Here is a 13,896-nt window from a genome sequence, read left to right as displayed (position 1 = left end):
TGAAAAGGCTATGTGGCGGGCGGCGCCTGTGGCTCAGTGAGCAGGGCGCCGGCCCCATATACTGAGGGTGGCGGGTTCAAACCCAGCCCCGGCCAAACTGCAACAAAAAAAATAGCCGGGCGTTGTGGCGGGCACCTGTAGTCCCAGCTACTCGGGAGGCTGAGACAGGAGAATCCCCTAAGCCCAGGAGTTGGAGGTTGCTGTGAGCTGTGTGACGCCACGGCACTCTACCGAGGGCAATAAAGTGAAACTCTGTCTCTACAAAAAAAAAAGAAAAGGCTATGTGGCAATCAGTGCAGAAAACAGTGCTTGTCATTCTTTAGTTGGAGATTGTCTTTTTTTTTTTTTTTTCAGTTTTTGGCCAGGGCCAGGTTTGAACCTACCACCTCTGGTATATGGGGCCGGCACCCTACTCCTTTGAGCCACAGGCACTGCCCTAGTTGGAGATTTTCTTTTCTTTTTTTTAAATTTCAGGTTAATGTGAGGGTGCAAACAACCAGGTCAACATACTTGATGTTGTTAGGTAGAGTCCCTCTATGGTTATGTACCACACTCAAAAGTTGGTACCCCAACACCAACCCCCTTTTTCCCCCCCTTCCCTTGTTCCTTCTCCCCCCAACTTGAATTGAAATGAGTTTTTCTCCTATGTGGGCATGCATTAGATCATCTACTGGCTTCATATTTACATTGAATACATTGGGTAATTGCTTGCTTTTCCACTCTTGTGTGACTTTACTGAGAAGAATGTGTTTCAGCTCCATCCAGGATAATACAAATGACGTGAACTCACCATCTTTTTTATGGCTGCATGGTATTCCATGGTGTACATGTACCATAGTTGGTTAATCCATTCCTGAGTTGATGGGCATCTAGGTTGTTCCCATATCTTGTGATTGTAAATTGAGCTGCAATAAACAATCTAGTGCAAATGTCCCTATGATAAAAGGATTTTTTTCTTCTGGGTAGATGCCCAGTAGTGGGATTGTGGGGTCAAATGGGAGATCTAATTTGAGTTCACATTGATAAACTATGATTATAATTTGGCTGAATTACTGTCATTCAGGAACAACTGCCATTTCAAAGAGGTTGTAACCAGATCTTCATATTCTCACTGAAGAGATATCATTTGGAAATGTTACTCTTGATTCCATAGCTTTGAGATGTTAATGGCCTTTGCTTCTGTTTTATTCTTGGTGGTGGTTTTGATTTGATTGATTGGTTTGTGTTTGTGTTTAGTTTTCATCCTTTTCTCTTTGGAAGGAATCCCTGGCCACTTAGGAATAACTCCTTAGAAGGCATGTAAAAACTTTAAAATATTATATTATATTCAGTTGCCATTTATACTAGCTGAAAATTAAGTTAACAAGTACATTTGTCCCTTATAGATTGTTGTTGTGAGAGTTTGTATTTCTCATTGTTGGAGTGTCATGAAGAAAAGTTAGCAGCATAACTAGGCAGAATTATATCACTAATTATAAATATAAGTAATGCATTTGAGAACAATGTCAATATGTTTTAAATAAACTGACTTAAATCAGTAGGTATATATTTGTTAGGATGCAATATAGTTACATGCAATATAGTTAAGTATAATTATAAGTACTATAAGTATAACTATATAGTTACATGCAATATAGTTAAGTATAATTCTTAGCAGCCTCAGGGATAATCATCATGTAACTTTTTGAAGTTGTTCTTTCCTATAGAAAAATATTTAGAAAAAGGGCCAGAGATCTACAAAATATATTTTACAGGTTCACAATTCAATAGGAATTAACTTTAGCAATTTAATTCTATTATATTTCAGTTTGTCATGTAGTATTGCTTGATGTTAGATCATTTAACAATTTCTAGGAATATATTACCTATAATGAAAAGTAGACCCGGAAACATAATAGCAGCTCCTTTGATGTTTTCAGAAATATAAATCAATTATGTGATTTGGTTGAATGTAAGCTTTAACTATCTCTAAATTATTTATTTAGATTTTATTATGAGAACTCAAGTAAGAAAAAAACTAAACACTAAATACTAATTGAGTATCTCTCTTCTCATCAATTCTGAGAAGAGAGATACTTCATCAGTCTTATCAATTCTGCATTGCATAAAATTGTCACTAGTAATATTCAGAAGCTTGAAATCTTCCATCACAGTGATCAACTGGAAACCTTGAGATGTTTTTTTTCCAAAATGTAATTTAATGGCATTTTAAACAGCAACAATGGACAGTCAACTAATCCACAAGGTTCCTTTTGGCTACACATCCTTCCGTGGGCAAAATAAAAGCATCTAAAAATTTCTGACCCAACTTCTTTTGAATAATGACAGTTGAGATAAAATACCTTAGCAACCTCCAACTCCTGGGCTTAGGTAATTCTCTGGCCTCAACCTCCCGGTTAAATGGGACCACAGGCACCTGCCACAACACCCGGCTATTTTTTGTTGCAGTTTTGGTGGGGCCAGGTTCGAACCCGCCACCCTCAGTATATGGGGCTGGTGCCCTACCCACTGAGGCACAGGCACTGCCCAGTGTATCAGTTTTTAACAGTGAGTATTCTACATCCTTTTATTTTTGGTCTACGCCCATAGTGCAACATGTTTACTATGGACTGATGCTTGAATCAGGAAGTGCTTGGCATTGCTGACAGGGATCAGTGTGAACAAGTAACTTAAAATTTAGAGTTCAGTGGAATTATTCCAGATGTAATAGTATCTTCATGTCTGAAGGCCTCCTACTTTCCCCATTCATGGTGAGTTCAGTTCCTCAGTGTCTCTCATGTCACTCCTGTCCTCCTCATCTCCACCGGCTCCACCTCACCCAGCTCGAATGTACAAACTTAAAATTCTCTTCTAATGGACATCTTTTCTTCCAGTTTTGTTCTCCCACTCTAATGCATCTTCCAGAGTACAACCAAGTAAATTTCTCCTAAAGATTGCTTTGTAATGTCCATTCACCCAAAATCTTTGTATGCTTTTCTGATTATCCCAGAATAAAATTTATGCTCGTCAGTCTTCTGTAAATGGACTCCTATGTAGTTCTTTTAACAATTTCTTTCTCAAATTTACCCTCACAAAGCAATGTAGGGGAAAAAAAAGAATTTTTCTTTTAATATGTATATAAACACTATTTATCTTGAAGAATATGATATTCATACTTCTTTTCTTTATTCATGTTTTCTGAACATGCGTAACTGAGTATTTGACTTTACTATGATAGGAAGCTTCTATCTCTGATTTTGAATTAAAGGCAGAGAAATTTATAGTTTCCTTTGTTCAATAAAATATTGTTGATGTTGCTAAATTTTATACATCAAACTACTGCCAAACAGATAATGAGTGGTATCTGTGTGTAAGTTACGAATTTTCTTATTATAGTCTTGAATTTCTTTTTCTTTCTTTTCTTTTTTTTTTTTGTTAAATCATAGCTGTGTACATTAATGTGATCATGGGGTACCATACACTAGTTTCATACACCGTTTGACACATTTTCATCACACTGGTTAAGATAGCCTTCCTGGCATTTTCTCAGTTATTGTGCTAAGACATTTACATTCCACATTTACTAAGTTTCACATATACCCTTGTAAGATGCACCGCTGGTGTAATCCCACCAATCCCCCTCCCTCTGCTCACTTCCCCTCTCCCTCCCCTCCCTTTCCGCCTTCCCCATATTCTTAGATTGTAACTGGGTTATAGCTTTCATGTGAAAGCCATAAATTAGTTTCATAGTAGGGCTGAGTACATTGGATACTTTTTCTTCCATTCTTGAGATACTTTACTAAGAAGAATATGTTCCAGCTCCATCCATGTAAACATAAAAGAAGTGAAGTCTCCATCTTTCTTTAAGGCTGCATAGTATTCCATGGTGTACATATACCACAATTTATTAATCCATTTGTGGATTGATGGGCACTTGGGCTTTTTCCATGACTTAGCAATTATGAATAGGGCTGCAATAAACATTCTGGTACAAATATCTTTGTTGTGATGTGATTTTTGGTCTTCTGGGTATATGCCTAGTAGAGGAATTATAGGATTGAATGGCAAATCTATTTTTAGATCTCTAAGTGTTCTCCAAACATCTTTCCAAAAGGAATGTATTAATTTGCATTCCCACCAGCAGTGTAGAAATGTTCCCTTTTCTCCACATCCACGCCAACATCTCTGGTCCTGGGATTTTGTGATATAGGCTAGTCTCACTGGAGTTAGATGATATCTCAAAGTAGTTTTGATTTGAATTTCTCTGATGATTAAGGATGATGAGCATTTTTTCATATGTCTGTAGGCCACACGCCTGTCTTCTTCAGAGAAGTTTCTCTTCAAATCCCTTGCCCAGCCTGCGATGGGATCACTTATTCTTTTCTTGCTTATATGTTTGAGTTCTCTGTGGATTCTGTTATTAAACCTTTGTTGGAGACATAACCCGCAAATATCTTCTCCCATTCTGAGGGCTGTTTGCTTGCTTTACTTCTGTGTTCTTGGATGTGCAGAAGCTTTTTAGTTTGATGAGGTATTTTTGAAGCCGCTTCAATTGCCCAAGGGGTCCTCCTCATAAACTACTCGCCCAGGCCGATTTCTTCAAGGGTTTTCCCTGCACTCCCCTCTAGTATTTTTATAGTTTCATGTCTTAAGTTTAAATCTTTAATCCAGTGAGAGTCTATCTTAGTTAATGGTGAAAGGTGTGGGTCCAGTTTCAGTCTTCTACAGGTTGCCAGCCAGTTCAGCCAGCACCATTTGTTAAATAGGGAATCTTTTCCCCAGTGAATGTTTTTAATTGGCTTGTCAAAGATTAAATAACGGTAAGTAGCTGGATTCATCTCTTGGTTCTCTATTCTGTTCCAGACATCTACTTCTCTGTTTTTGTGCCAGTACCATGCAGTTTTGATCACTATCGATTTGTAATATAGTCTGAGGTCTGGTGGTGTGATTCCTCCTGCTTTGTTTTTATTTCTGAGCAATGTCTTGGCTATTCGAGGTTTTTTTCTGATTCCATATAAAACGAAGTATTATTTTTTTCAAGATCTTTAAAGTATGACAGTGGAGCTTTAATAGGGATTGCATTAAAATTATATATTGCTTTGGGTAGTAAGGACATTTTAATGATGTTGATTCTTCCCAACCATGAGCATGGTATGTTTTTCCATTTGTTAACATTTTCAGCTATTTCTTTTCTTAGAGTTTCATAGTTCTCTTTATAGAGATCTTTCATGTCCTTTGTTAGATAAACTCCCAAATATTTCATCTTCTTTGGCACTACTGTGAATGGGATAGAGTCCTTAACTGCTTTTTCAACTTGACTGTTGTTGGTATATATAAAGGCTACCAATTTATGAATGTTGATTTTGTAACCTGAGACGCTGCTGTATTCCTTGATCACTTCTAAGAGTTTTGTAGTAGAATCCCTAGTGTTTTCCAGATATACAATCATATCATCTGCGAAAAGCAAAAGTTTGATCTCTTCTGACCCTATGTGGATACCCTTGATTGCCTTTTCTTCCCTAATTGTGATGGCTAAAACTTCCATTACAAGGTTAAAGAGCAATGGAGACAATGGGCAGCATTGTCTGGTTCCTGATCTGAGTGGAAATGATTCCAATTTAACTCCATTCAATATGATGTTGGCTGTTCGTTTGCTGTAGATGGCCTCTATCAGTTTAAGAAATGTCCCTTCTATACCAATTTTCTGAAGTGTTCTGATCTTGAAGGGATGCTGGATATTATCAAAAGCTTTTTCTGCATCGATTGAGAGAATCATATGGTCTTTGTTTTTTAATTTGTTTATGTGCTGAATTATACTTATAGATTTATGGATATTGAACTAGCCTTGAGACCCTGGGATAAAACTGACTTGGTCATGATGTATAATTTGTTTGATGTGTTGCTGGATTCTGTTTGTTAGGATCTTGTTGAATATTTTTGCATCTATATTCATTAGTGATATTGGTGTATAATTTTCTTTTTATGTTCGGTCTTTTCCTGGTTTGGGGATCAGGGTGATGTTTGCTTCATAGAACGTGTTGTGTGGTCTTCCTTCTTTTTCTACCCTTTTGGAACAGGTTGAGTAATATAGGTACTAGTTTCTCTTTAAAGGTTTGGTAGAATTCTGATGTGAAACTATCTGGTCCCGGGCTTTTCTTTTTAGGGAGGTTTTGTATGGTTGATGCTATTTCCAAACTTGATATGGGCCTGTTCAACATTTCCACTTGATTCTGGCTAAGTCTTGGAAGGTGACGTGCTTCCAAGTATTGGTCAATTTCCTTCAGATTTTCATATTTCTGCGAATAAAGTTTCTTGCAATATTCATTAAGGATTTTTTGGATTTCTGATGAGTCTGTGGTTATTTTGTCTTTGTTGTTTCTGATTGATGAGATTAGAGATTTTACTCTTTTTTCCTGATTAGGTTGGCCAAAGGTTTATCTATTTTATTGACCTTTTCAAAAAATCAACTTTTTGATTTATTGATCTGTTGTATTATTCTTTTGTTTTCAATTTCATTTACTTTTGCTCTAATTTTGGTTGTTTCTTTTCTTCTACTGGGTTTGGGGTTGGAATGTTCTTCCTTTTCCAGTTACTTGAGATGTCCCATTAAGTTGTTAACTTCCTCTCTTTCCGTTCTCTTGAGGAAGGCTTTTAGTGCTATAAATTTCCCTCTTAGGACTGCCTTTGCAGTATCCCAGAGGTTCTGATAATTTATGTCTTCATTGTCATTTTGTTCCAAAAATTTGGCAATTTCCTTCTTCATCTCATCTCTGACCCAGCTACCATTCAGCATAAGGTTATTTAACTTTCATGTTTTTGTATGAGTATGCAGATTTCTGTTGTTACTCAGGTCAACTTTTATTCCATGGTGGTCTGAGAAGATGTAAGGAATAATTTCTATTCCTTTAAATTTACTGAGCTTAGACTTGTGACCCAAGATGTGATCAATTTTGGAGTAAGTTCCGTGGGCTGTTCATCTGTATCTTTTGTAATGTCCTTCATAATAAATGAGTAAAAATGAAATTTAAATTTAAATAAGGGGCTTTTTCCCGAGTTCTAGGATCCACTCTAGCAAATTAAGCAAACCTAAGGAGAGGGTTGTAGGTACCCACAATAATCCTGGTTTATAGCTGGTAAGTAAGAAGTACAGGTCACAACCTCAACTTGTGGCTGGCATATGAAGTGGGGGACAGTGTCATGGGAGGGAGCCTTCACCAGTAGGATCTGATGCCATCTCCAGTGACTTCGTTTCAGAATGCAATTGAAGTAGAGGACTACCCAGCTGGGGTCTGCTGGAAAATTGCTTAGTGTATAGAGGAAAAACTCCCACATGTTTGGTATAGGAGTGAAGTGGGTGTGGAAAGGGGGGAAAAATGTCGCTTTTTCCTGTCACTCTGGTAGGCAGTATCTATTATGAGTACCTCACAATATATAAAATATGGTTGGGGAAAAAGACAAATAAACATGAAACCATAAGAGCAAAATGCTATGGCAAAATAATAGTAATATGCTATATAAGATAGCAGAACAAAAAGACCAACAATGACCAGAAACATGATGGTTTATGAGATGGGCTCCACATTACAGGTACAATTTAGAGAGAGAACATAGAACTAGAATGAGAATTATGCCATTTGGAGGAAGTCTAGGTGGGAAGTAGGGGAGGGGCAAATCATGGAGGGATAGAAAGTAAGGAAGCAGGACAAAGGACTCCACTGGAGGTAGAATTTGTGGACATAGAATTTGGCAGAGTCAGTGTTCAAAGGCCATCAAGAGCAGTCTCTATCCATTAAGAAATTCAAGACTATAAAGGGAGACCAGATGGCTGACTGAAGCCAGCTTTCCACAGAGGCTCCTGTCTAGAAGGAGAGTTAAAGGACAAAAATTTAGCAAGTAAGCTGGTGGATTTGAGCTGCACCAAGAGAGAAGCTTGAAGAACGTACATCAACCCTGCTGAGGTGAGCTACAAGCACAAGGATACAAACAAAAGGTATAAAATCCATCACCGAGCGGACAGGAGTCCCCTCCCCCATGAGAATAGCTTAGAGTGCCCCACAAACAAATGGGCAGAGTTCAAAGGTCCTCCCACTACACTCCATGGGAGAGACCCTCTAAAAACTGGACCTACCTCCCCTACTAGGGTGCCATGGTGTTCTCCGATGTGGTGGGGCTAAGTGGTTCTGTCTTGTTTTCAGCTGGTTTCTGTTCGACCCTAGTGAAACAGTTACTCTGGGTTGAAGTCTCAGCTGTGGAGAAATACCAGCAATTAAGTCACCCCGCCCCCCACAGGCAACAATTGGAAAAGGAAAATCAAACCTTCCTACAACCACACACCCAGGGCACCACTTGAATAGTCCTCAGGCAATTGGCTCAGTTCAAAAGATCCAAATCAATTGTCTCAGTCAGTACCTGTCCTTGTGAGTATTTATGGAGGTTTCCTTGTGTAGATGCGATTGATTACATTATTGGCCATTGGTGATCAACTCTACCCTCGGCCCCCTGGATTTTGGGAGTGGAGATAAAAGTCCAATCCTCTAATCACAACTTGGTCTTTCTGGTGACCAGCTCCCACCCTGAAGCCATCTAGGGAACCCCAGCCATCAATCATCTTATTAGTGTACAGGAGACATTGTTATCACTCCAGAGATTCCATGGATTTGGGGAGCTGTACGGCAGGAAGCGGGACAAAGACAAAACATGTATTTCATGATATCACACTACCCTTTTTGGCAGCCCATATTGCCTTCCATAGGGGAAAAAAACATAATTGCACCCAGTAGACATATTTTTTGTTGCTGAATTGACCTCCATAGAACAGTAACAGATCATAGGGAAGCCCTGTATCACTAACTTCTCTATAATTTTCCATATTAACTTCAATGGGTTGTTTGAATCACTGCCGTTTCAGATTTCATTATGTACTTTCTTTTCCAATTGTAGCACATGCAAGCATATTACTGCTTACATTTAAAGCATTTTATAACAAAATCTGGTTTTGTAGAGTTCTTATTATTATTTAAATTAGTTCACACCAGTGTAGAAATTGTATCATGTGGGTGAGTTTTGCAATATTTTGCAAAATAGGCCAAAGCAATCTGTCCATTTTAAGATGATACAGTGGCTGCTGAATTTTCAAATGTTTGTGCTGGTCAGTCTTATAAGTGAAAGTTAGAATAACTGTGGGGAGGATAATTTTGTATACCTTATGAGTTTAAAGTTTTGTTTACAACAAATTGTTTTTCTGCTTCTCTGGCAACAAAAATAATTTTCTGTTGATTCCATTAGCTGCTCCGCATGTGGAGGATTTTAAGGCTGAGGAGCAAGACAGGAATCCTGATTCAGTCTGAGTGTATTAGTGTCTAGCTGACATCCCTTCCACAATTACATCCTGCCACATGGCGATCAAAGGGTCACACAAAGCCACTTTTCTCACTAATGTTAATTACCTATGAAAATTAGAAGTATTAATTTGCCTTCTATGGTATCAGAAAAGGGTAGATGTTTATAATTAGTCTGTCACTAGAGAGAATATTGGAATAAAAAAGGAAATATTTATCAAGATGGTGGATGAACTCTGTTTCTAATGACTAAAATTACTTCACTAAGTATTAAACTAATATTATCATATCCACATGCTCATTACATAATCATGAATTTTTTAACAAGTGCCAACTGACATAAATATTAGCATGTTTTTTTCTATCAGTAAAACATGGAAAAAAGTAATTTTATCTATATCCCTTATAATTAGTAAATTTTAACTATCTAGAAGCTCTCAAATTTCAGAATTAAAAAATGTATTAAACATACTACTTATAAATAGGGTGTGTGATCTAAATAGACTATTGAAATGTGAGGACTGGGGTTATTAAATTCCATGCACAGAGGTATTTTAAACACTATACCACTTTATTCTGTCACTTTAAATCATTCTTTGCTATATCATGAAATATTAAAAATAATAGTGAAAGTTACACAATGCCTACTATGTGTTGGGCATTGTTCTCCATATTTTATTCATATTATTTTAGCTAAGCTATAATAACCCGGTTAGGTAGTTGCTGTTATTATCCCATTAAGACATAGACAGATATCATGGAGCTAGCAAGCTCTGCATTGAAACACCACCTCCACTTTTGGGAAAATGATTTGAACATTTTGAGCCTTAATTTATCTGTACAATGGCAATAACATGTCATAGGATTATTGTGGAAAATAAATGATAAATATAGAGTTAGACACCTGGCTCATAAGAAGCACTCAGCTATTTAGCCAACTTTCCTATTTGGTGAACTGACTCAAGATTTAGCCCCTAATTTTTACTTAATATACTTTTTATCCAGTATTCTGTGAGATCTTTGAGGGCATAAATTACCCTAAACATGGTAGGTCTCAATAAGTGTTGGGCACAAAAATGAAAATACAAAGTAATTTACTCAAATACTGTAAATATATCAGTAGTGACCAAATATATCAGCAGCGAACAATATTATAAGTTGTTGCTTAGGTAATTAAATCATTGGCATTATCTGATTAATTTGTTGGTAGTAATTAAATCATCTTGAAGACAAAGTCCTTAGGTCTTTCTTTTGAGATATTTTCAACCAGAGGCTTATCTGCAAGAAATCAGACCCAGCTGACAAAAAATATGTTTCCTGAGTCTGAAAATAGTGTTGGCAATTTCCGAGAGAGTTAGGTGAGGTTTCTTTTTCCATCATCTTTTTTGGCAGTGTTATAAACCATTTTTGCAAACTTACCACTAATAATGGATCAAGACACCCAAGACTTACAGTAGTGTTTATTTTTTATTCTTGATGTCATGTTTATCTGTTTAATTCTTTTAAAAAATGATTGGTGAGGCAGTACCCATATCTCAGAGGGTAGGGTGCCGGCCACATCCACCCAGGCTGGTGGGTTCGAACCTGGCCAGGGCCAGCTAAACAACAATAACATCTGCAACAAAAGAATAGCCGGGCATTGTGGCAGACGCCTGTAGTCCTAGCTACTTGGGAGGCTGAGGCAAGATAAATCACTTAAGCCCAAGAGTTTGAGATTTCTGTGAGCTGGGATTCCACAGCATTCTACCAAGTGGAACATGGTGAGACTCTGTCTCAAAAAAAAAGATTGGTGAGAACTTATAAATAACTTATGTATTTTTTCATAATTAAAAAAAGAATAAATTAATGCCTTCCTTCCTGATAGAGTTCTACATCTTCATTGCTTCAGCTAATAAAAAGCTAAGTTGTTATTGATGATGCTGGTATTGACTGTTCATGGTTCTGGTGGTAGTGACGATTTTGGTGGTAATGGTGGTGACAACTGTAGTGGTGAAGGATTGCTTCCCCCAAAGCCTAAAGTTAGACTCTGGACTTCTAAATCCAAATTTAAAACTATTTTTTCATCAAAAATCGGTTTGTATGTTGTAATTCAAGAAATATAGATTTGGTTTATGGGCCAGTGATGGCACTTCATTGATGGAGTTGAACTATGGTTCTTCAATTCCATGTTCTTGCCACATTAAAACTACTTAATTAAAAGGAGGAATTTTTACAAGAAATAAAAAATTAATGGTTGAAAAATTATACTGAGTTCTATCCCATCATTATTTAACCTGATTAAGTAAAGGCTGATTCATTTTGATGATCTATATTCAACTGTTATTTGGTGGAAATCAAATTTCCTATCTGTGTTTGTTTATGTTCTTTCTAAATATCTTATCATCAGCCGGAGTAATCTTTCCAAGAAAATGGTAAATTTCTCACCTTCTGTGGGATGATGTCATTCCATGTTTGTGTTGCACACAGACTTATTTTGTGACCTTGAGCAGCACATTATATCCAGGCTTTATTTACTCAGCGACTTCTGAGCTCTTTGCATCCTGGTTTGGATAACTGACATTTATTTTCACTTTGATATCTGAACTACAAAACCTACCAATGGGATTCTTGCTGGGAGAGACGCCAGGCCAATTCTGGCAAACTCCATTGAAAGGCACCAAGTTTTAACAAAAATGCTAAGAGCTGTCTGACTCTTTGGAGCATCTCATGTCAATCTGAACTAGACATGAGACACATTTTATTTCAGGAAGGTGAACTAAATTCATGCGGGTATTTAATAATACTAAATTTCCAAAAGAAAGAGCAGTTCATCTCCCTCCCCATTCCCTGAAGGTTATTTGCACCTCCCTGGCAGCATGTGTAGTTCTTCAGCATTTCAGAATTGATGGACTCCAGATGGAATCGCCATTTGAACTTACTGGCCACGGCCAGTCTGCCCTTGACCTTGTGCATTTCTCTAGTCCTGTGTTCACCAAGAAGAATCCATGGAATAATGAAGCTATCAAAGTCCATGGGCCAGAAAAATTCTTCAAACATTAACTTCAAAGACTAGGTCATAATTTAAAAAACACAATGTAAACAGGAAAAAAAGGGGAGAGCAACTGTAAGCTGCTAGCAATTAGGCACTAATTAGGTTCCTTCAGTTGTAGAGTTGCTGCAGTCCAGCAAGTACCATTTGTATCTCTTTGAAATGTATAGAGATACTTCAGGCTAATTTTTCTTAGTAAAACAAAGCCACAATTTGCAGAGCAACTTATAATAAAGATTATATAACTAACTGAATTTCTCCATTTTATTTATTGTGAAAACTGAATTAAATGGAAAGCAGACAACATGTCTGGCTCATCAGTGTATCCCTACAAGTTAGCACATAATCATTGTGCAAAAAATAGATACCAATGAATGCATTCATTTATTTCTGTTAACAGTCATGGATTCTGTCTATTTCAAACACTGTGCAAATGAATTTATTTTTAGCTTATTGAGTGGGTGCTATTTACATAAAAAGAATTTTTTAATATTTGATGATACTTTCCTTGACTATTAATTCTTGTTGTGTAGTAATATGGATATAAAACATGTAATTGATTAGACTTACTATATATCAACATCCCAGAATTTTTTCAGATAATTATTGTTATTTTTTAGACAATAAATTCTTGATTTAATGCTTAATTTTCAAGTCTGTTCCCTGCCATATAAGTGGAGTATAAGATAAAATTTGAATAATTTATATTTTTTTGTTAAGTTGAGATCCTATTGATCCATGGGCATAAGTCAAAAGATCCGTACAGTAGGCCCTTGAGAAGGAATGGCAGATACTATAATTTAGAGCCAAGTTACAGTTTAGGAATGGCCTGCATTCCATCAACCGTTTTAAGTGTCTTTTATACACACAGCCACTGCCTGATATACAAAGGATGTTAAATGCTCTAGAATGTAATGGAAAATAGTATAATATGAAGACATGATCTTGACCTCAACAAAGTTATTTTCTAAGGAATGAAAAAGAGAGAAATAAGTTTAAACAGAACAGACAGCAGGGTCAGGGCAAGTTGTGGCTCCAGAAAAAAGCAAAAGCCCTGTCTAAAGACTTGGCCTGGGAGAAGATTTATATGAAGTTCCAGATTAGACAGAAATGTAGATCAGTTGGTGGAAACTTTGAAGATAAATTGACATTCCTCTTTATACATTTCTTGTTACTTACAGAGCCTCCCACAGTCAATGTGATGCCCAAGAATCAGTCTTTCACAGGAGGGTCCGAGGTCTCCATCAGGTGCTCTGCCACAGGTTACCCCAAACCAAAGATCACCTGGACCGTGAACGATATGTTTATTGTGGCTTCACACAGGTACTGGGTTTGTATCACGCTCCTTGCTTTTATTGAGTAAGAAAAATTGAAGAAATTTGTGGACCAAACTAATCTGACCAAATACCTAAGATTAAGGAGGGGTTGAAAAAAATCCACAACTTTAGATTTTTCTGAACAGTTTAGGAAATGTCAAATAAGTTAAGTGATGAATTTATAGAGTTTAAGGTTAATAAATCTTGAACCCAATAGCTGGATGAAGTGTTTTTC

The 13,896-nt window shown here is 37.0% G+C and overlaps 1 protein-coding gene across 1 annotated transcript in view; it reads left to right on the top strand.

Annotated features, from left to right (window-relative positions):
• The window catches only part of HMCN1 (hemicentin 1), a 496,417-nt gene that overhangs the window by 238,228 nt on the left and 244,293 nt on the right, over positions 1-13,896 (top strand). The window contains exon 12 of the mRNA XM_053606928.1: positions 13,527-13,668. Coding sequence (XP_053462903.1) covers positions 13,527-13,668 — 142 coding nt within the window. The remainder of the gene's footprint in view (positions 1-13,526; positions 13,669-13,896) is intronic.

This window comes from Nycticebus coucang, chromosome 10 (genome assembly GCF_027406575.1).
Source record: "Nycticebus coucang isolate mNycCou1 chromosome 10, mNycCou1.pri, whole genome shotgun sequence".
Lineage (NCBI taxonomy): Eukaryota > Metazoa > Chordata > Mammalia > Primates > Lorisidae > Nycticebus > Nycticebus coucang.
Note: the sequence above shows the minus strand (reverse complement) of the source record. Positions and strands in the feature narration are given on the sequence as shown.